Source organism: Oncorhynchus tshawytscha, linkage group LG11 (genome assembly GCF_018296145.1).
Source record: "Oncorhynchus tshawytscha isolate Ot180627B linkage group LG11, Otsh_v2.0, whole genome shotgun sequence".
NCBI classification, from domain to species: Eukaryota; Metazoa; Chordata; class Actinopteri; order Salmoniformes; family Salmonidae; genus Oncorhynchus; species Oncorhynchus tshawytscha.
This window is the reverse complement of record NC_056439.1, coordinates 49471359-49487111: the sequence shown is the minus strand read 5'-3', so window position 1 is coordinate 49487111 and position 15753 is coordinate 49471359. Positions and strand designations below refer to the sequence as shown.

The following is a 15753-nucleotide window of genomic DNA, read 5'->3' as shown; positions in this document are numbered from 1 at the left end:
GGTGTGGGAAGTGAAGGCTTCTGTACAAATGCATCTTGTTGTGAACTCATTGAATGATGGCTATACAGGGTGGCTCTGCGTTGTTTTGTTGAGCTATTTTTCCAAGAGTTTTCAAAGAGCTCCTCTAAGACGGACATCTTGGTCTTCTTGTGACGTTCTTGGGAAGTCTTCACAAGAGATAGTAGAATGGTGCCGGAGTGGCTGATGTTTCATGTGCTCCTAACCAACTGTAACGGTTGTCTATTCGGTGGAAGGAGAGGAGGACCAAAGCGCAGCATGGTTTGTGTTCATGATATATTTATTTAAACTCAGAACACTAAACAAAATAACCAAGAGAATGAAACGAAACCCGAAACAGTTCTGTAAGGTGACGAAAAAACACTAAACAGAAAATAATCACCCACAAAACACAGGTGGGAAAAGGCTACCTAAGTATGATTCTCAATCAGAGACAATGATAGACAGCTGCCTCTGATTGAGAACCATACCAGGCCAAACACATAAACACAACATAGAAAAAAGAACATAGACTACCCACCCCAACTCATGCCCTGACCATACTAACACAAACACATAAATAAAGGAACTAAGGTCAGAACGTGACACCAACTTTGTTATTTGTATTAAAAAAATAGCATTGTTTGTAACTTACGTTGTACATAATGTTGTTGCTACCGTCTCTTATGACCGAAAATAACTTCTGGACATCAGAACAGCGATTACTCACCACCAGCTGGTAGAAGCTTGAAGGGTATACTGCTTTCCCAGGAACAGGCCCAAATCCCTGTCATTTGCGTGAAGAGAAGACGGAGAAAAAGGGGGTGGGGGTGTGGGGCTGCGTTCTGAGAATTCGTAGGTGAACGAGTAAACCCCCACTGCCATCCTGTTCTATTGGCAAACATGCAATCATTGGAAAATAAAATGTATGTCCTACGAGCAAGATTAAACTACCAAAGGGAGATTAAAAAATCTTATGTTTCACCGAGTAGTGGCTGAACGACGACATGAACAACATGCAGCTGCCGGGTTTTACACTGTATCGGCCGGATATAACATCAGCCTGGTAAGACAAGGGGTGGCGGCCTATGTATACTTGTAAACAACAGCTGGTGCACGATATCTAAGGAAGTCAAGGTTTTTCTTGCCTGAGGTAGAGTATCGCATGATAAGTTGTAGACCACACTATCTACCTAGAGAGTTTTCATCTGTATTTTTTGTAGCTGTCTACATACCACCACAGACTGATGCTGGCACTAAAACTGCACTCAATGAGCTGTATACGGGCATAAGCAAACAGGAAAACGCTCTTAGTGGCCAGGGACTTTAATGCAGGGAAACTTAAATAAGTTTTAGCAAATTTCCACCAGCATGTTAAATGTGCAACCAGAGGAGAAAATAACTCTAGACCACCTTTACTCTACACGCAGAGTACGTACAAAGCTCTCCCTCGCCCTCCATTTTGGCAAATCTGACCACAATTATATCCTCCTGATTCCTGCTTACAAGCAAAAATGAAAGCAGGAAGCACCAGTGACTCAGTCAATGAAAAAGTGGTCAGATGAAGCAGATGCTAAGCTACAGGACTGTTTTGCTAGCACAGACTGGAATATGTTCTGGGATTCTTCCGGAGGCATTGAGGAGTACACAACATCAGTTATTGGCTTCATCAATAAGTGCATCGATGACTTCGTCTCCACCATGACTTTACGTACATACCCCAACCAGAAAACATGGAATACAGGCAACATCCGCATTGAGCTAAAGGGTAATGCTGCCGCTTTCAAGGAGCGGGACTAATATGGAAGCTTATAAGAAATCCTGCTATCCCCTCTGATGAACCATCGAACAAGCAAAGCATCAATACAGGACTAAAATTTAATCGTACTACACTGACTCCGACACTCGTCGGATGTGTCAGGGCTTGCAAATTATTACAGACTACAAATCGAAGCACAGCCGAGAGCTGCCCAGTGACACGAGCCTACCAGACGAGCCCAATTACTTCTATGCTCACTTCGAGGCAAGTAACACTGAAGCATGCATGAGAGCATCAGCTGTTCTGGACGACTGTGTGTTCACGCTCTCCGCAGCCGATGTGAGTAAGACCTTTAAACAGGTCAACATTCACAAGGCCGCAGGGCCAGATTAATTACCAGGACGTGTACTGCGAGCATGCGCTGACCAACTGGCAAATGTCTTCACTGACATTTTCAACCTCTCCCTTTCTGAGTCTTTAATACCAACATGTTTCAAGCAGACCACCATAGTCCCTGTGTCCAAGAACACTAAGGTAACCTGCCTAAATGACTACCGACCCGTAGCACTCACGTCTGTGGCCATGAAGTGCTTTGAAAGGCTGGTCATGGCTCACATCAACACCATTATCCCAGAAACCCTATACCTACTCCAATTTGCAAACCTCCCTAACAGATCCACAGATGATGCAATCTCTATTACACTCCACACTGCCCTTTCCCACCTGAACAAAAGGAAAACCTATGTGAGAGTGCTATTAATTGACTACAGCTCAGCGACAACACCATAGTGCCCTCAAAGCTCATCACTAAGCTAAGGAGGTAACAACATATCCGCCACGCTGATCCTCAACACGGGGGCCCATCAGGGGTGAGTGCTCATTCCCCTCCTGTACTCCCTGCTCACTCATGACTGCACGGCCAGGCACGTCTCCAACACCCTCATTAATTTTGCTGATGACACAACAGTGGTAGACCTTATCACCGACAACGACTAGACAGCTTATAGGGAAGAGGTCAAGGACCTGGCCGTGTGGTGCCAGGACAACAAAATCTCCCTCAACGTCATCAAGACAAAGGAGTTGATTGTGGACTACAGGAAAAGGAGCACGCCCCTATTCTCATCGATGGGGCTGTAGTGGAGCAGGTTGAGAGCTTCAAGTTCCTTAGTGTCCACATCACCAACAAATTAACAGGGTCCAAGCACACTAAGACAGTTGTGAAGAGGGCACAACAAAACCTACTCCCCCTATTCACCATCAAAAGCATGGTGACTGGTTGCATCACTGCCTGGTATGGCAACTGCTCGGCCTCTGACCGCAAGGCACTACAGAGGGTAGTGCGTACAGCCCAGTACATCACTGGGGCCAAGCTTACTGCCATCCAGGACCTCTATACCAGGCGGTGTCAGAGGAAGGCCCTAAAAATTGTCAAAGACTCCAGCCACCCTAGTCATAGGCTGTTCTCTCTGCTACCGCACAGCAAGCGGTACCGGAGTGCCAAGTCTTGGTTCAAGAGGCTTCTAAACAGCTTTTACCCCCAAGCCATAAGACTCTAATCAAGATCTAATCAAATGGCTACCCGGACTATTTGATTTGCTCCCCTGCCCCCTCTTTTAAACTGCTGCTACTCTCTGTTATTATCTGTGCATAGTCGCTTTAATAACTCTACCTACATGTACATATTACCTCAATTACCTCGACTAACCGGTGCCCCCGCACATTGACTCTGTACCGATACCCCCTGTATATAGCCTTTCTATTGTTATTTTACTGCTGCTATTTAATTATTTGTTACTTTTATTTGTTATTTTATTTCATTTTTTTGTGTACATTTATTTTTATTTTTAACTGCATTACTGGTTAGGGGCTTGTAAGTAAGCATTTCACTGTCACGTCTACAGTGTTGTATTCGGGCATCATGTGACAAATACAATTTGATTTGATAATACCTGAGTGTTTTAGTTAAAAAAAAAGAAAGAAGAAAAACAAAGACCATTCTAGAACTCTCAAAAATCCTCCATGTGTTTTTTTTCCCCCAGCACATTATGCAAAATCAAGAGACGGAATGAAGAAGAAGGCATAGAATAAATCATGGAGGATATAATGTGAACAGAACTAGCAGCACAAAACATTGGAGGGAAAAGAAAACAAACCAACAATAAAAAAAAATACAACTTTTTATTTGTATTTTTTTTTTAAGTCTTTCTTTGAAGCAGCAGTGTAAATCTGCTCTCTGAGATCCTGTTGTTAGTGAGAGAACTAGGCCACCTTAAGACCGGTTATTTGGACGACCCAATTACCTTAGGAACGGAGGACATAATAAATGCAGCCAAACAGATGGCCAAACATGCTATTGGGTTTTACTCTCAGGTTTTGGGTGATAAGATCAGTTGCTATACATGCAATTTTTTATTTATTTTCCGGGATTCAAACCATCAAAGATGAGCAACATCTCACCACATGGCGATCGAGTTTTATAATGTTTATGTCCTGTTGTGGTGTAAACACAGTAGAGCCGACAAATCCACAATCTATGTCCCAGTAACTCAGGTAGGTAAAATCCTATTTGTTTTTCTATGTGTCAACAGACAAAAGCTGGAATTGCCTTGCTGTATAACAAGGAGACCAGTAATACTTCTGATGTTCGTCTGAAGCTGACAAAAGAGGTGTTGACCATACAGAAGCTGGATGTGGTTTGCACGAGAGGGGGTGACCCACAATTAAATGTAAGTACTTAAGATCTACCTTGACATTAGGGGTTTGCATGGGTGTCACAGTGGGCTTTCCTATACTTGGATAAACCAGGCACACATAACTAACCCTTTAAACTCAAACTGGTATTTGTGTGTGAATATATTTGTGCTCCTGTTACTCGGCGTTCATTGAAGGTGACTTCAGATCCGTTCACATTAATACCCTTTTTAATGATGACGACAACTCAGCGGGCTTTTCACTTCCTGGTACTGATGTCAGAGCTCACGATAGCTTTAGTTGGATGTAATTGGGGACAGGAAAGCTCTGACTCACATTGAGCTTTAGTATGGCCGTCAATTGTATAGCATACATAAGTGTACCGAAAATCTATACTAATGGAAAGTATATTTTTTTACGTGTTACCATGGAAACATTCTGTATCTGTCAATCTTGGGGTTTTGAGTGAGGATAAGTGGAGGATAAGTGCCATAACCCATTTGTTATGCTCCAACCTTGTTTCAACATTTCAAGATTATTTTACCAAGGTCAAATCCCATTTTTTAAAGCACAGAACTGTCGTTCTCCGAAGGCAGGCTGCTGGAGGTCTGGGTATAAGCATCAAAGTAAGTGTTACATTTTCATCAATACAACATCTAAAGGCTATTCTGGACTAACAAACCTTAACGCGATGGTAAATCTAAACGCAGTTGGTAGTCAGAATGTTTTTGTTTTTGTTGCTATTTTCACTATTACAATTATCAGCTGACTTGCTGCCGTTGGCGCGAAAGAGCTGGATTTTCATGAATATACAAGTTGTGGGTATGTTGAGGCTTGGCCCCTCACTGGCCAATCAGAACGTGCTCCATGGTGAAATATGTGGCTGCTTCCAAGTTGTGTGTTTATGGTCTTTTATGTATTGCCTTGGAATCAACTCCAATTCCAATGTTAGTCCGTTATAGTTTGTTAAATGGCTTTACAGAAATTATTATTTTTTTTTTAAATTTATGTAGACCTATCTTTGTTAAATATGTTAACTTGAACCCATTTGCTGTCCACATTGTTCTAAGCAATTGCATGTTTTCTATAGCATTCACACTGATATAGGGGCTAGGCCTACTCTAAATTACATTATGGCTGAGAATTGACATGCCAAACAAGATTAAATTCATTATTTTTAAGGCCTAACAAGAGAACAAATCATTCTAATCAAATTCTAAACAAAACGAAACAACAACCTATTTTAAATAGAATAAATGTCACACTTACAGGCACCATCATTTCTCCCTGTGGACATATCATATTAAAGCGACTATGGAGGGTTTTACGCACGTCCAACACGGGACCTTCAGGTCTAAAATAATGTTGACCTTTCTACAATGCAGAGATAAAAAGGGAATTTTGGCTCACTGTTTTCCTCCTCTCAAACTTTACATTTTAATAAAGCTTTGGTGATTAAGATTTAATTCCAAGCGGTTTTAGGAGACAAACCGTTTATCGACAGTCTTGACTACTTTGCGATTGCATTGGGGCAGAACAACAACAAAAAATCCTTCATTGAGAGGAGGGGAGTCTATGCATTGTTTTCAATCAAATAAAACAAAATGGGAAAAAAGTTTAGTTTTTAAATACGGAGTATAAAGGCACCAAAAGCCCGTTTGGCTACTCATGTTCTATGCCCATATGGGCAGTGTGCATCACGGCAGGATAGGCTGTGTGTCAGCTGTCAGAATTCATGACATAACCAACTGTGTTACCACTAAAACCAGCTTTTGGTTGGTCTTAAATATCCATCTCAGAGCTGCTTGAAATTAGAACTTTGGACACGCCTCAAATATTTCCACCCCTCCCATCTGAGCGCAAGCGAGCTGACATAAGACCGGTAAATTGCCGAACCTGGTTTTTACTTGACAAAATTGCTAACTAACGTGCGTTTGATACTAGCGCAGCCTTTGTTATTATGGGGTATTGTGTGTAGATTGAAGAAAAAAAAATGATTTCATCCATTTTAGAATAAGGCTGTAACGTAACAAAATGTGGAAAAGTGAAGGGGTCTGAATACTTTTATATATAAATATATATTTAAGTTATATATATATATATATATATATATATAGTGCATTCAGAAAGTATTTAAATATATATATAGAAATATATATATATATATAAATGTTACACATTTTAAAATGACCTTTCTCTTTTGTCTCCCAGGGGGGTGCTGAGCATAAAGTGCCTGTGGTCATTTCAAAGATGTTTAAAGATCAAGTAGGTAAGGCAGTATTGAACATTTCTACCAGTGATGTGGACTAAAATATCTACGAGTGATGTGGACTGAAACACCTGACAGTGATGTGGACTGAAACACCTGATAGTGATGTGGACTGAAACACCTGATAGTGATGTGGACTGAAACATCTGACAGGGATGTGGACTAAAACACCTGACAGTGATGTGGACTGAAACACCTGATAGTGATGTGGACTGCAACATCTGACAGTGATGTGGACTAAAACACCTGACAGTGATGTGGACTGAAACACCTGATAGTGATGTGGACTGAAACATCTGACAGGGATGTGGACTGAAACATCTGACAGTGATGTGGACTAAAACACCTGACAGTGATGTGGACTAAAACACCTGACAGTGATGTGGACTGAAACACCTGATAGTGATGTGGTCTGAAACATCTGATAGTGATGTGGACTGAAACACCTGATAGTGATGTGGACTGAAACACCTGATAGTGATGTGGACTGAAACACCTGATAGTGATGTGGACTGAAACATCCGACATGTTTAGTACTGTTATGAACAATATCAATATACAACACTTTAGGTTATGTTCCCCTCATGTCTATACGTTTCTATGTCAGGTAATTATTGTATTACTACATTGGTAACCAGAATGCAGTTGATCAACTGTACATGGAAATCTGCTGACGAGGTATATAAAACAATGGTTTAATTGTAACGAATAGGAACTAGACCCATTCTGTTAGAGCCTCCCGCTGCTCAGGATAACCCTGAGATTGAACCCTAAAATAGAAGGGCATCTTCTCTTTTGCCACATCCCCCAATTCCTTTCTGGGTGGGTAGTGAAAGCAGAAAAGCATGCTTCTAGTCACCCAGAGAGGAACATGCCTCTAGTCACCCAGAGAGGAACATGCCTCTAATAACCCAGAGAGGAACATACTTCTAGTCACCCAGAGAGGAACATGCTTCTAGTCACCCAGAGAGGAACATGCTTCTAGTCACCCAGAGAGGAACATGCCTCTAGTCACCCAGAGAGGAACATGCTTCTAGTCACCCAGAGATGAACATGCCTCTTGTCACCCAGAGAGGAACATGCCTCTAGTCACCCAGAGAGGAACATGCCTCTAATAACCCAGAGAGGAACATGCCTCTAGTCACCCAGAGAGGAACATGCCTATGGTCACCAAGAGAGTCAACCAGAGAGGAACATGCCTCTAATAACCCAGAGAGGAACATTCCTCTAGTCACCCAGAGAGGAACATGCCTCTAATAACCCAGAGAGGAACATGCTTCTTGTCACCCAGAGATGAACATGCCTCTAGTCACCCAGAGAGCAACATGCCTCTAATAACCCAGAGAGGAACATACTTCTAGTCACCCAGAGAGGAACATGCTTCTAGTCACCCAGAGAGGAACATCCTTCTAGTCACCCAGAGAGGAACATACTTCTAGTCACCCAGAGAGGAACATGCTTCTAGTCACCCAGAGATGAACATGCCTCTAGTCACCCAGAGAGGAACATGCCTCTAATAACCCAGAGAGGAACATACTTCTAGTCACCCAGAGAGGAACATGCTTCTAGTCACCCAGAGAGGAACATGCTTCTAGTCACCCAGAGAGGAACATGCCTCTAATAACCCAGAGAGGAACATGCCTCTAGTCACCCAGAGAGGAACATGCCTCTAATAACCCAGAGAGGAACATGCTTCTTGTCACCCAGAGATGAACATGCCTCTAATAACCCAGAGAGCAACATGCCTCAAATAACCCAGAGAGGAACATACTTCTAGTCACCCAGAGAGGAACATGCTTCTAGTCACCCAGAGAGGAACATGCTTCTAGTCACCCAGAGAGGAACATGCCTCTAATAACCCAGAGAGGAACATACTTCTAGTCACCCAGAGAGGAACATGCTTCTAGTCACCCAGAGAGGAACATGCTTCTAGTCACCCAGAGAGGAACATGCTTCTAGTCACCCAGAGAGGAACATGCCTCTAATAACCCAGAGAGGAACATGCCTCTAATAACCCAGAGAGGAACATACTTCTAGTCACCCAGAGAGGAACATGCTTCTAGTCACCCAGAGAGGAACATACCTCTAATAACCCAGAGAGGAACATACTTCTAGTCACCCAGAGAGGAACATGCTTCTAGTCACCCAGAGAGGAACATGCATCTAATAACCCAGAGAGGAACATGCCTCTAATAACCCAGAGAGGAACATACTTCTAGTCACCCAGAGAGGAACATGCTTCTAGTCACCCAGAGAGGAACATGCTTCTAGTCACCCAGAGAGGAACATGCTTCTAGTCACCCAGAGAGGAACATGCCTCTAATAACCCAGAGAGGAACATGCCTCTAATAACCCAGAGAGGAACATACTTCTAGTCACCCAGAGAGGAACATGCTTCTAGTCACCCAGAGAGGAACATGCTTCTAGTCACCCAGAGAGGAACATGCCTCTAATAACCCAGAGAGGAACATGCCTCTAGTCACCCAGAGAGGAACATGCCTCTAATAACCCAGAGAGGAACATACTTCTAGTCACCCAGAGAGGAACATGCTTCTAGTCACCCAGAGAGGAACATGCCTCTAATAACCCAGAGATGAACATGCCTCTAGTCACCCAGAGAGGAACATGCCTCTAATAACCCAGAGAGGAACATGCCTCTAGTCACCCAGAGAGGAACATGCCTCTAATAACCCAGAGAGGAACATGCTTCTTGTCACCCAGAGATGAACATGCCTCTAGTCACCCAGAGAGCAACATGCCTCTAATAACCCAGAGCGGAACATACTTCTAGTCACCCAGAGAGGAACATGCTTCTAGTCACCCAGAGAGGAACATGCCTCTAATAACCCAGAGAGGAACATACTTCTAGTCACCCAGAGAGGAACATGCTTCTAGTCACCCAGAGAGGAACATGCTTCTAGTCACCCAGAGAGGAACATGCCTCTAATAACCCAGAGAGGAACATGCCTCTAATAACCCAGAGAGGAACATACTTCTAGTCACCCAGAGAGGAACATGCTTCTAGTCACCCAGAGAGGAACATGCTTCTAGTCACCCAGAGAGGAACATGCCTCTAATAACCCAGAGAGGAACATACTTCTAGTCACCCAGAGAGGAACATGCTTCTAGTCACCCAGAGAGGAACATGCTTCTAGTCACCCAGAGAGGAACATGCTTCTAGTCACCCAGAGAGGAACATGCCTCTAATAACCCAGAGAGGAACATGCCTCTAATAACCCAGAGAGGAACATACTTCTAGTCACCCAGAGAGGAACATGCTTCTAGTCACCCAGAGAGGAACATACCTCTAATAACCCAGAGAGGAACATACTTCTAGTCACCCAGAGAGGAACATGCTTCTAGTCACCCAGAGAGGAATATGCATCTAATAACCCAGAGAGGAACATGCCTCTAATAACCCAGAGAGGAACATACTTCTAGTCACCCAGAGAGGAACATGCTTCTAGTCACCCAGAGAGGACAAACATGCTTCTAGTCACCCAGAGAGGAACATGCCTCTAATAACCCAGAGAGGAACATGCCTCTAATAACCCAGAGAGGAACATGCTTCTAGTCACCCAGAGAGGAACATGCTTCTAGTCACCCAGAGAGGAACATGCTTCTAGTCACCCAGAGAGGAACATGCCTCTAATAACCCAGAGAGGAACATGCCTCTAGTCACCCAGAGAGGAACATGCCTCTAATAACCCAGAGAGGAACATACTTCTAGTCACCCAGAGAGGAACATGCTTCTAGTCACCCAGAGATGAACATGCCTCTAGTCACCCAGAGAGGAACATGCCTCTAAGTAACCCAGAGAGGAACATACTTCTAGTCACCCAGAGAGGAACATGCTTCTAGTCACCCAGAGAGGAACATGCTTCTAGTCACCCAGAGAGGAACATGCCTCTAATAACCCAGAGAGGAACATGCCTCTAGTCACCCAGAGAGGAACATGCCTCTAATAACCCAGAGAGGAACATGCTTCTTGTCACCCAGAGATGAACATGCCTCTAGTCACCCAGAGAGGAACATGCCTCTAATAACCCAGAGAGGAACATACTTCTAGTCACCCAGAGAGGAACATGCTTCTAGTCACCCAGAGAGGAACATACATCTAATAACCCAGAGAGGAACATGCCTCTAATAACCCAGAGAGGAACATACTTCTAGTCACCCAGAGAGGAACATGCTTCTAGTCACCCAGAGAGGAACATGCTTCTAGTCACCCAGAGAGGAACATGCTTCTAGTCACCCAGAGAGGAACATGCTTCTAGTCACCCAGAGAGGAACATGCTTCTAGTCACCCAGAGAGGAACATGCCTCTAATAACCCAGAGAGGAACATGCCTCTAATAACCCAGAGAGGAACATACTTCTAGTCACCCAGAGAGGAACATGCTTCTAGTCACCCAGATAGGAACATGCTTCTAGTCACCCAGAGAGGAACATGCCTCTAATAACCCAGAGAGGAACATACTTCTAGTCACCCAGAGAGGAACATGCTTCTAGTCACCCAGAGAGGAACATGCTTCTAGTCAGAGAGGAAGTAGTCACCCAGAGAGGAACATGCCTCTAATAACCCAGAGAGGAACATGCCTCTAATAACCCAGAGAGGAACATACTTCTAGTCACCCAGAGAGGAACATGCTTCTAGTCACCCAGAGAGGAACATGCTTCTAGTCACCCAGAGAGGAACATGCCTCTAATAACCCAGAGAGGAACATGCCTCTAGTCACCCAGAGAGGAACATGCCTCTAATAACCCAGAGAGGAACATACTTCTAGTCACCCAGAGAGGAACATGCTTCTAGTCACCCAGAGAGAAACATGCCTCTAGTCACCCAGAGAGGAACATGCCTCTAATAACCCAGAGAGGAACATGCCTCTAATAACCCAGAGAGGAACATGATTCTAGTCACCCAGAGAGGAACATGCCTCTAATAACCCAGAGAGGAACATGCCTCTAGTCACCAAGAAAGTCACCCAGAGATGAACATGCCTCTATTCACCCAGAGAGGAACGTGCTTCTAGTAGTCACCCAGAGAGGAACATGCCTCTAATCACCCAGAGAGGAACATGCCTCTAGTCACCCAGAGAGGAACATGCCTCTAGTCACCCAGAGAGGAACATGCTTCTAGTCACCCAGAGAGGAAAATGCCTCTAATAACCCAGAGAGGAACATGCTTCTTGTCACCCAGAGAGGAACATGCCTCTAGTCACCCAGAGAGGAACATGCCTCTAATAACCCAGAGAGGAACATGCCTCTAGTCACCCAGAGAGGAACATGCCTCTAGTCACCCAGAGAGGAACATGCTTCTAGTCACCCAGAGAGGAAAATGCCTCTAATAACCCAGAGAGGAACATGCTTCTTGTCACCCAGAGATTAACATGCCTCTAGTCACCCAGAGAAGAACATGCCTCTAATAACCCAGAGAGGAACATTCTTCTAGTCACCCAGAGAGGAACATGCTTCTAGTCACCCAGAGAGGAACACGCCTCTAGTCACCCAGAGAGGAACATGCCTCTAGTCACCCAGAGAGGAACATGCTTCTAATAACCCAGAGAGGAACATGCCTCTAATAACCCAGAGAGGAACATACTTCTAGTCACCCAGAGAGGAACATGCTTCTAGTCACCCAGAGAGGAACATGCTTCTATTCACCCAGAGAGGAACATGCTTCTAGTCACCCAGAGAGGAACATGCCTCTAATAACCCAGAGAGGAACATGCTTCTTGTCACCCAGAGATGAACATGCCTCTAGTCACCCAGAGAGGAACATGCCTCTAATAACCCAGAGAGGAACATACTTCTAGTCACCCAGAGAGGAACATGCTTCTAGTCACCCAGAGAGGAACATGCTTCTAGTCACCCAGAGAGGAACATGCCTCTAATAACCCAGAGAGGAACATGCCTCTAATAACCCAGAGAGGAACATACTTCTAGTCACCCAGAGAGGAACATGCTTCTAGTCACCCAGAGAGGAACATGCTTCTAGTCACCCAGAGAGGAACATGCCTCTAATAACCCAGAGAGGAACATGCCTCTAGTCACCCAGAGAGGAACATGCCTCTAATAACCCAGAGAGGAACATACTTCTAGTCACCCAGAGAGGAACATGCTTCTAGTCACCCAGAGAGAAACATGCCTCTAGTCACCCAGAGAGGAACATGCCTCTAATAACCCAGAGAGGAACATGCCTCTAATAACCAAGAGAGGAACATGATTCTAGTCACCCAGAGAGGAACATGCCTCTAGTCACCCAGAGAGGAACATGCCTCTAGTCACCCAGAGAGGAACATGCCTCTAGTCACCCAGAGAGGAACATGCTTATAGTCCCCCAGGGAGGAACATGCCTCCAGTCACCCAGAGAGGAACATGCTTCTAGTCACCCAGAGAGGAACATGCCTCTAGTCACCCAGAGAGGAACATGCCTCTAATAACCCAGAGAGGAACATGCCTCTAGTCACCAAGAAAGTCACCCAGAGATGAACATGCCTCTATTCACCCAGAGAGGAACGTGCTTCTAGTCACCCAGAGAGGAACATGCCTCTAATAACCCAGAGAGGAACATGTCTCTAGTTACCAAGAGAGTCACCCAGAGAGGAACATGCTTCTAGTCACCCAGAGAGGAACATGCCTCTAATAACCCAGAGAGGAACATGCCTCTAGTCACCCAGAGAGGAACATGCTTCTAGTCACCCAGAGAGGAACATGCATCTAATAACCCAGAGAGGAACATGCCTCTAATAACCCAGAGAGGAACATACTTCTAGTCACCCAGAGAGGAACATGCTTCTAGTCACCCAGAGAGGAACATGCTTCTAGTCACCCAGAGAGGAACATGCTTCTAGTCACCCAGAGAGGAACATGCCTCTAATAACCCAGAGAGGAACATGCCTCTAATCACCCAGAGAGGAAAATGCTTCTAGTCACCCAGAGAGGAACATGCTTCTAGTCACCCAGAGAGGAACATGCTTCTAGTCACCCATAGAGGAACATGCTCTAATAACCCAGAGAGGAACATGCCTCTAGTCACCCAGAGAGGAACATGCCTCTAGTCACCCAGAGAGGAACATGCTTATAGTCCCCCAGGGAGGAACATGCCTCCAGTCACCCAGAGAGGAACATGCTTCTAGTCACCCAGAGAGGAACATGCCTCTAGTCACCCAGAGAGGAACATGCCTCTAATAACCCAGAGAGGAACATGCCTCTAGTCACCAAGAAAGTCACCCAGAGATGAACATGCCTCTATTCACCCAGAGAGGAACGTGCTTCTAGTCACCCAGAGAGGAACATGCCTCTAATAACCCAGAGAGGAACATGCCTCTAGTTACCAAGAGAGTCACCCAGAGAGGAACATGCTTCTAGTCACCCAGAGAGGAACATGCCTCTAATAACCCAGAGAGGAACATGCCTCTAGTCACCCAGAGAGGAACATGCTTCTAGTCACCCAGAGAGGAACATGCATCTAATAACCCAGAGAGGAAACTTGCCTCTAATAACCCAGAGAGGAACATACTTCTAGTCACCCAGAGAGGAACATGCTTCTAGTCACCCAGAGAGGAACATGCTTCTAGTCACCCAGAGAGGAACATGCTTCTAGTCACCCAGAGAGGAACATGCCTCTAATAACCCAGAGAGGAACATGCCTCTAATAACCCAGAGAGGAACATACTTCTAGTCACCCAGAGAGGAACATGCTTCTAGTCACCCAGAGAGGAACATGCTTCTAGTCACCCAGAGAGGAACATGCCTCTAATAACCCAGAGAGGAACATGCCTCTAGTCACCCAGAGAGGAACATGCCTCTAATAACCCAGAGAGGAACATACTTCTAGTCACCCAGAGAGGAACATGCTTCTAGTCACCCAGAGAGAAACATGCCTCTAGTCACCCAGAGAGGAACATGCCTCTAATAACCCAGAGAGGAACATGCCTCTAATAACCAAGAGAGGAACATGATTCTAGTCACCCAGAGAGGAACATGCCTCTAGTCACCCAGAGAGGAACATGCCTCTAGTCAAACAGAGAGGAACATGCCTCTAGTCACCCAGAGAGGAACATGCTTATAGTCCCCCAGGGAGGAACATGCCTCCAGTCACCCAGAGAGGAACATGCTTCTAGTCACCCAGAGAGGAACATGCCTCTAGTCACCCAGAGAGGAACATGCCTCTAATAACCCAGAGAGGAACATGCCTCTAGTCACCAAGAAAGTCACCCAGAGATGAACATGCCTCTATTCACCCAGAGAGGAACGTGCTTCTAGTCACTCAGAGAGGAACATGCCTCTAATAACCCAGAGAGGAACATGCCTCTAGTCACCAAGAGAGTCACCCAGAGAGGAACATGCTTCTAGTCACCCAGAGAGGAACATGCCTCTAATAACCCAGAGAGGAACATGCCTCTAGTCACCCAGAGAGGAACATGCCTCTAGTCACCCAGAGAGGAACATGCTTCTAGTCACCCAGAGAGGAAAATGCCTCTAATAACCCAGAGAGGAACATGCTTCTTGTCACCCAGAGATTAACATGCCTCTAGTCACCCAGAGAGGAACATTCTTATAGTCACCCAGAGAGGAACATGCTTCTAGTCACCCAGAGAGGAACATGCCTCTAGTCACCCAGAGAGGAACATGCCTCTAGTCACCCAGAGAGGAACATGCTTCTAATAACCCAGAGAGGAACATGCTTCTAATAACCCAGAGAGGAACATGCCTCTAGTCACCCAGAGAGGAACATGCCTCTAATAACCCAGAGAGGAACATACTTCTAGTCACCCAGAGAGGAACATGCTTACAGTCACCCAGAGAGGAACATGCGTCTAATAACCCAGAGAGGAACATGCCTCTAATAACCCAGAGAGGAACATACTTCTAGTCACCCAGAGAGGAACATGCTTCTAGTCACCCAGAGAGGAACATGTTTCTAGTCACCTAGAGAGGAACATGCTTCTAGTCACCCAGAGAGGAACATGCTTCTAGTCACCCAGAGAGGAACATGCCTCTAATAACCCAGAGAGGAACATGCCTCTAATAAC

At 45.1% G+C, this 15753-nt stretch overlaps 1 protein-coding gene across 3 annotated transcripts in view; it reads left to right on the top strand.

Annotated features, from left to right (window-relative positions):
• Window positions 1-15753, top strand: part of LOC112236817 (gamma-2-syntrophin) — a 137728-nt gene that overhangs the window by 14952 nt on the left and 107023 nt on the right. For 2 of the 3 annotated variants that reach the window (XM_042330229.1, XM_042330228.1), the window contains exons 2-4: window positions 4345-4482; window positions 5017-5073; window positions 6659-6716. In XM_042330229.1, the coding sequence (XP_042186163.1) occupies window positions 4345-4482; window positions 5017-5073; window positions 6659-6716 (253 nt within the window). Of the gene's footprint in view, window positions 1-4344; window positions 4483-5016; window positions 5074-6658; window positions 6717-15753 lie in introns of those variants that run through there. The other variant, XM_042330230.1, reaches the window with a different exon arrangement.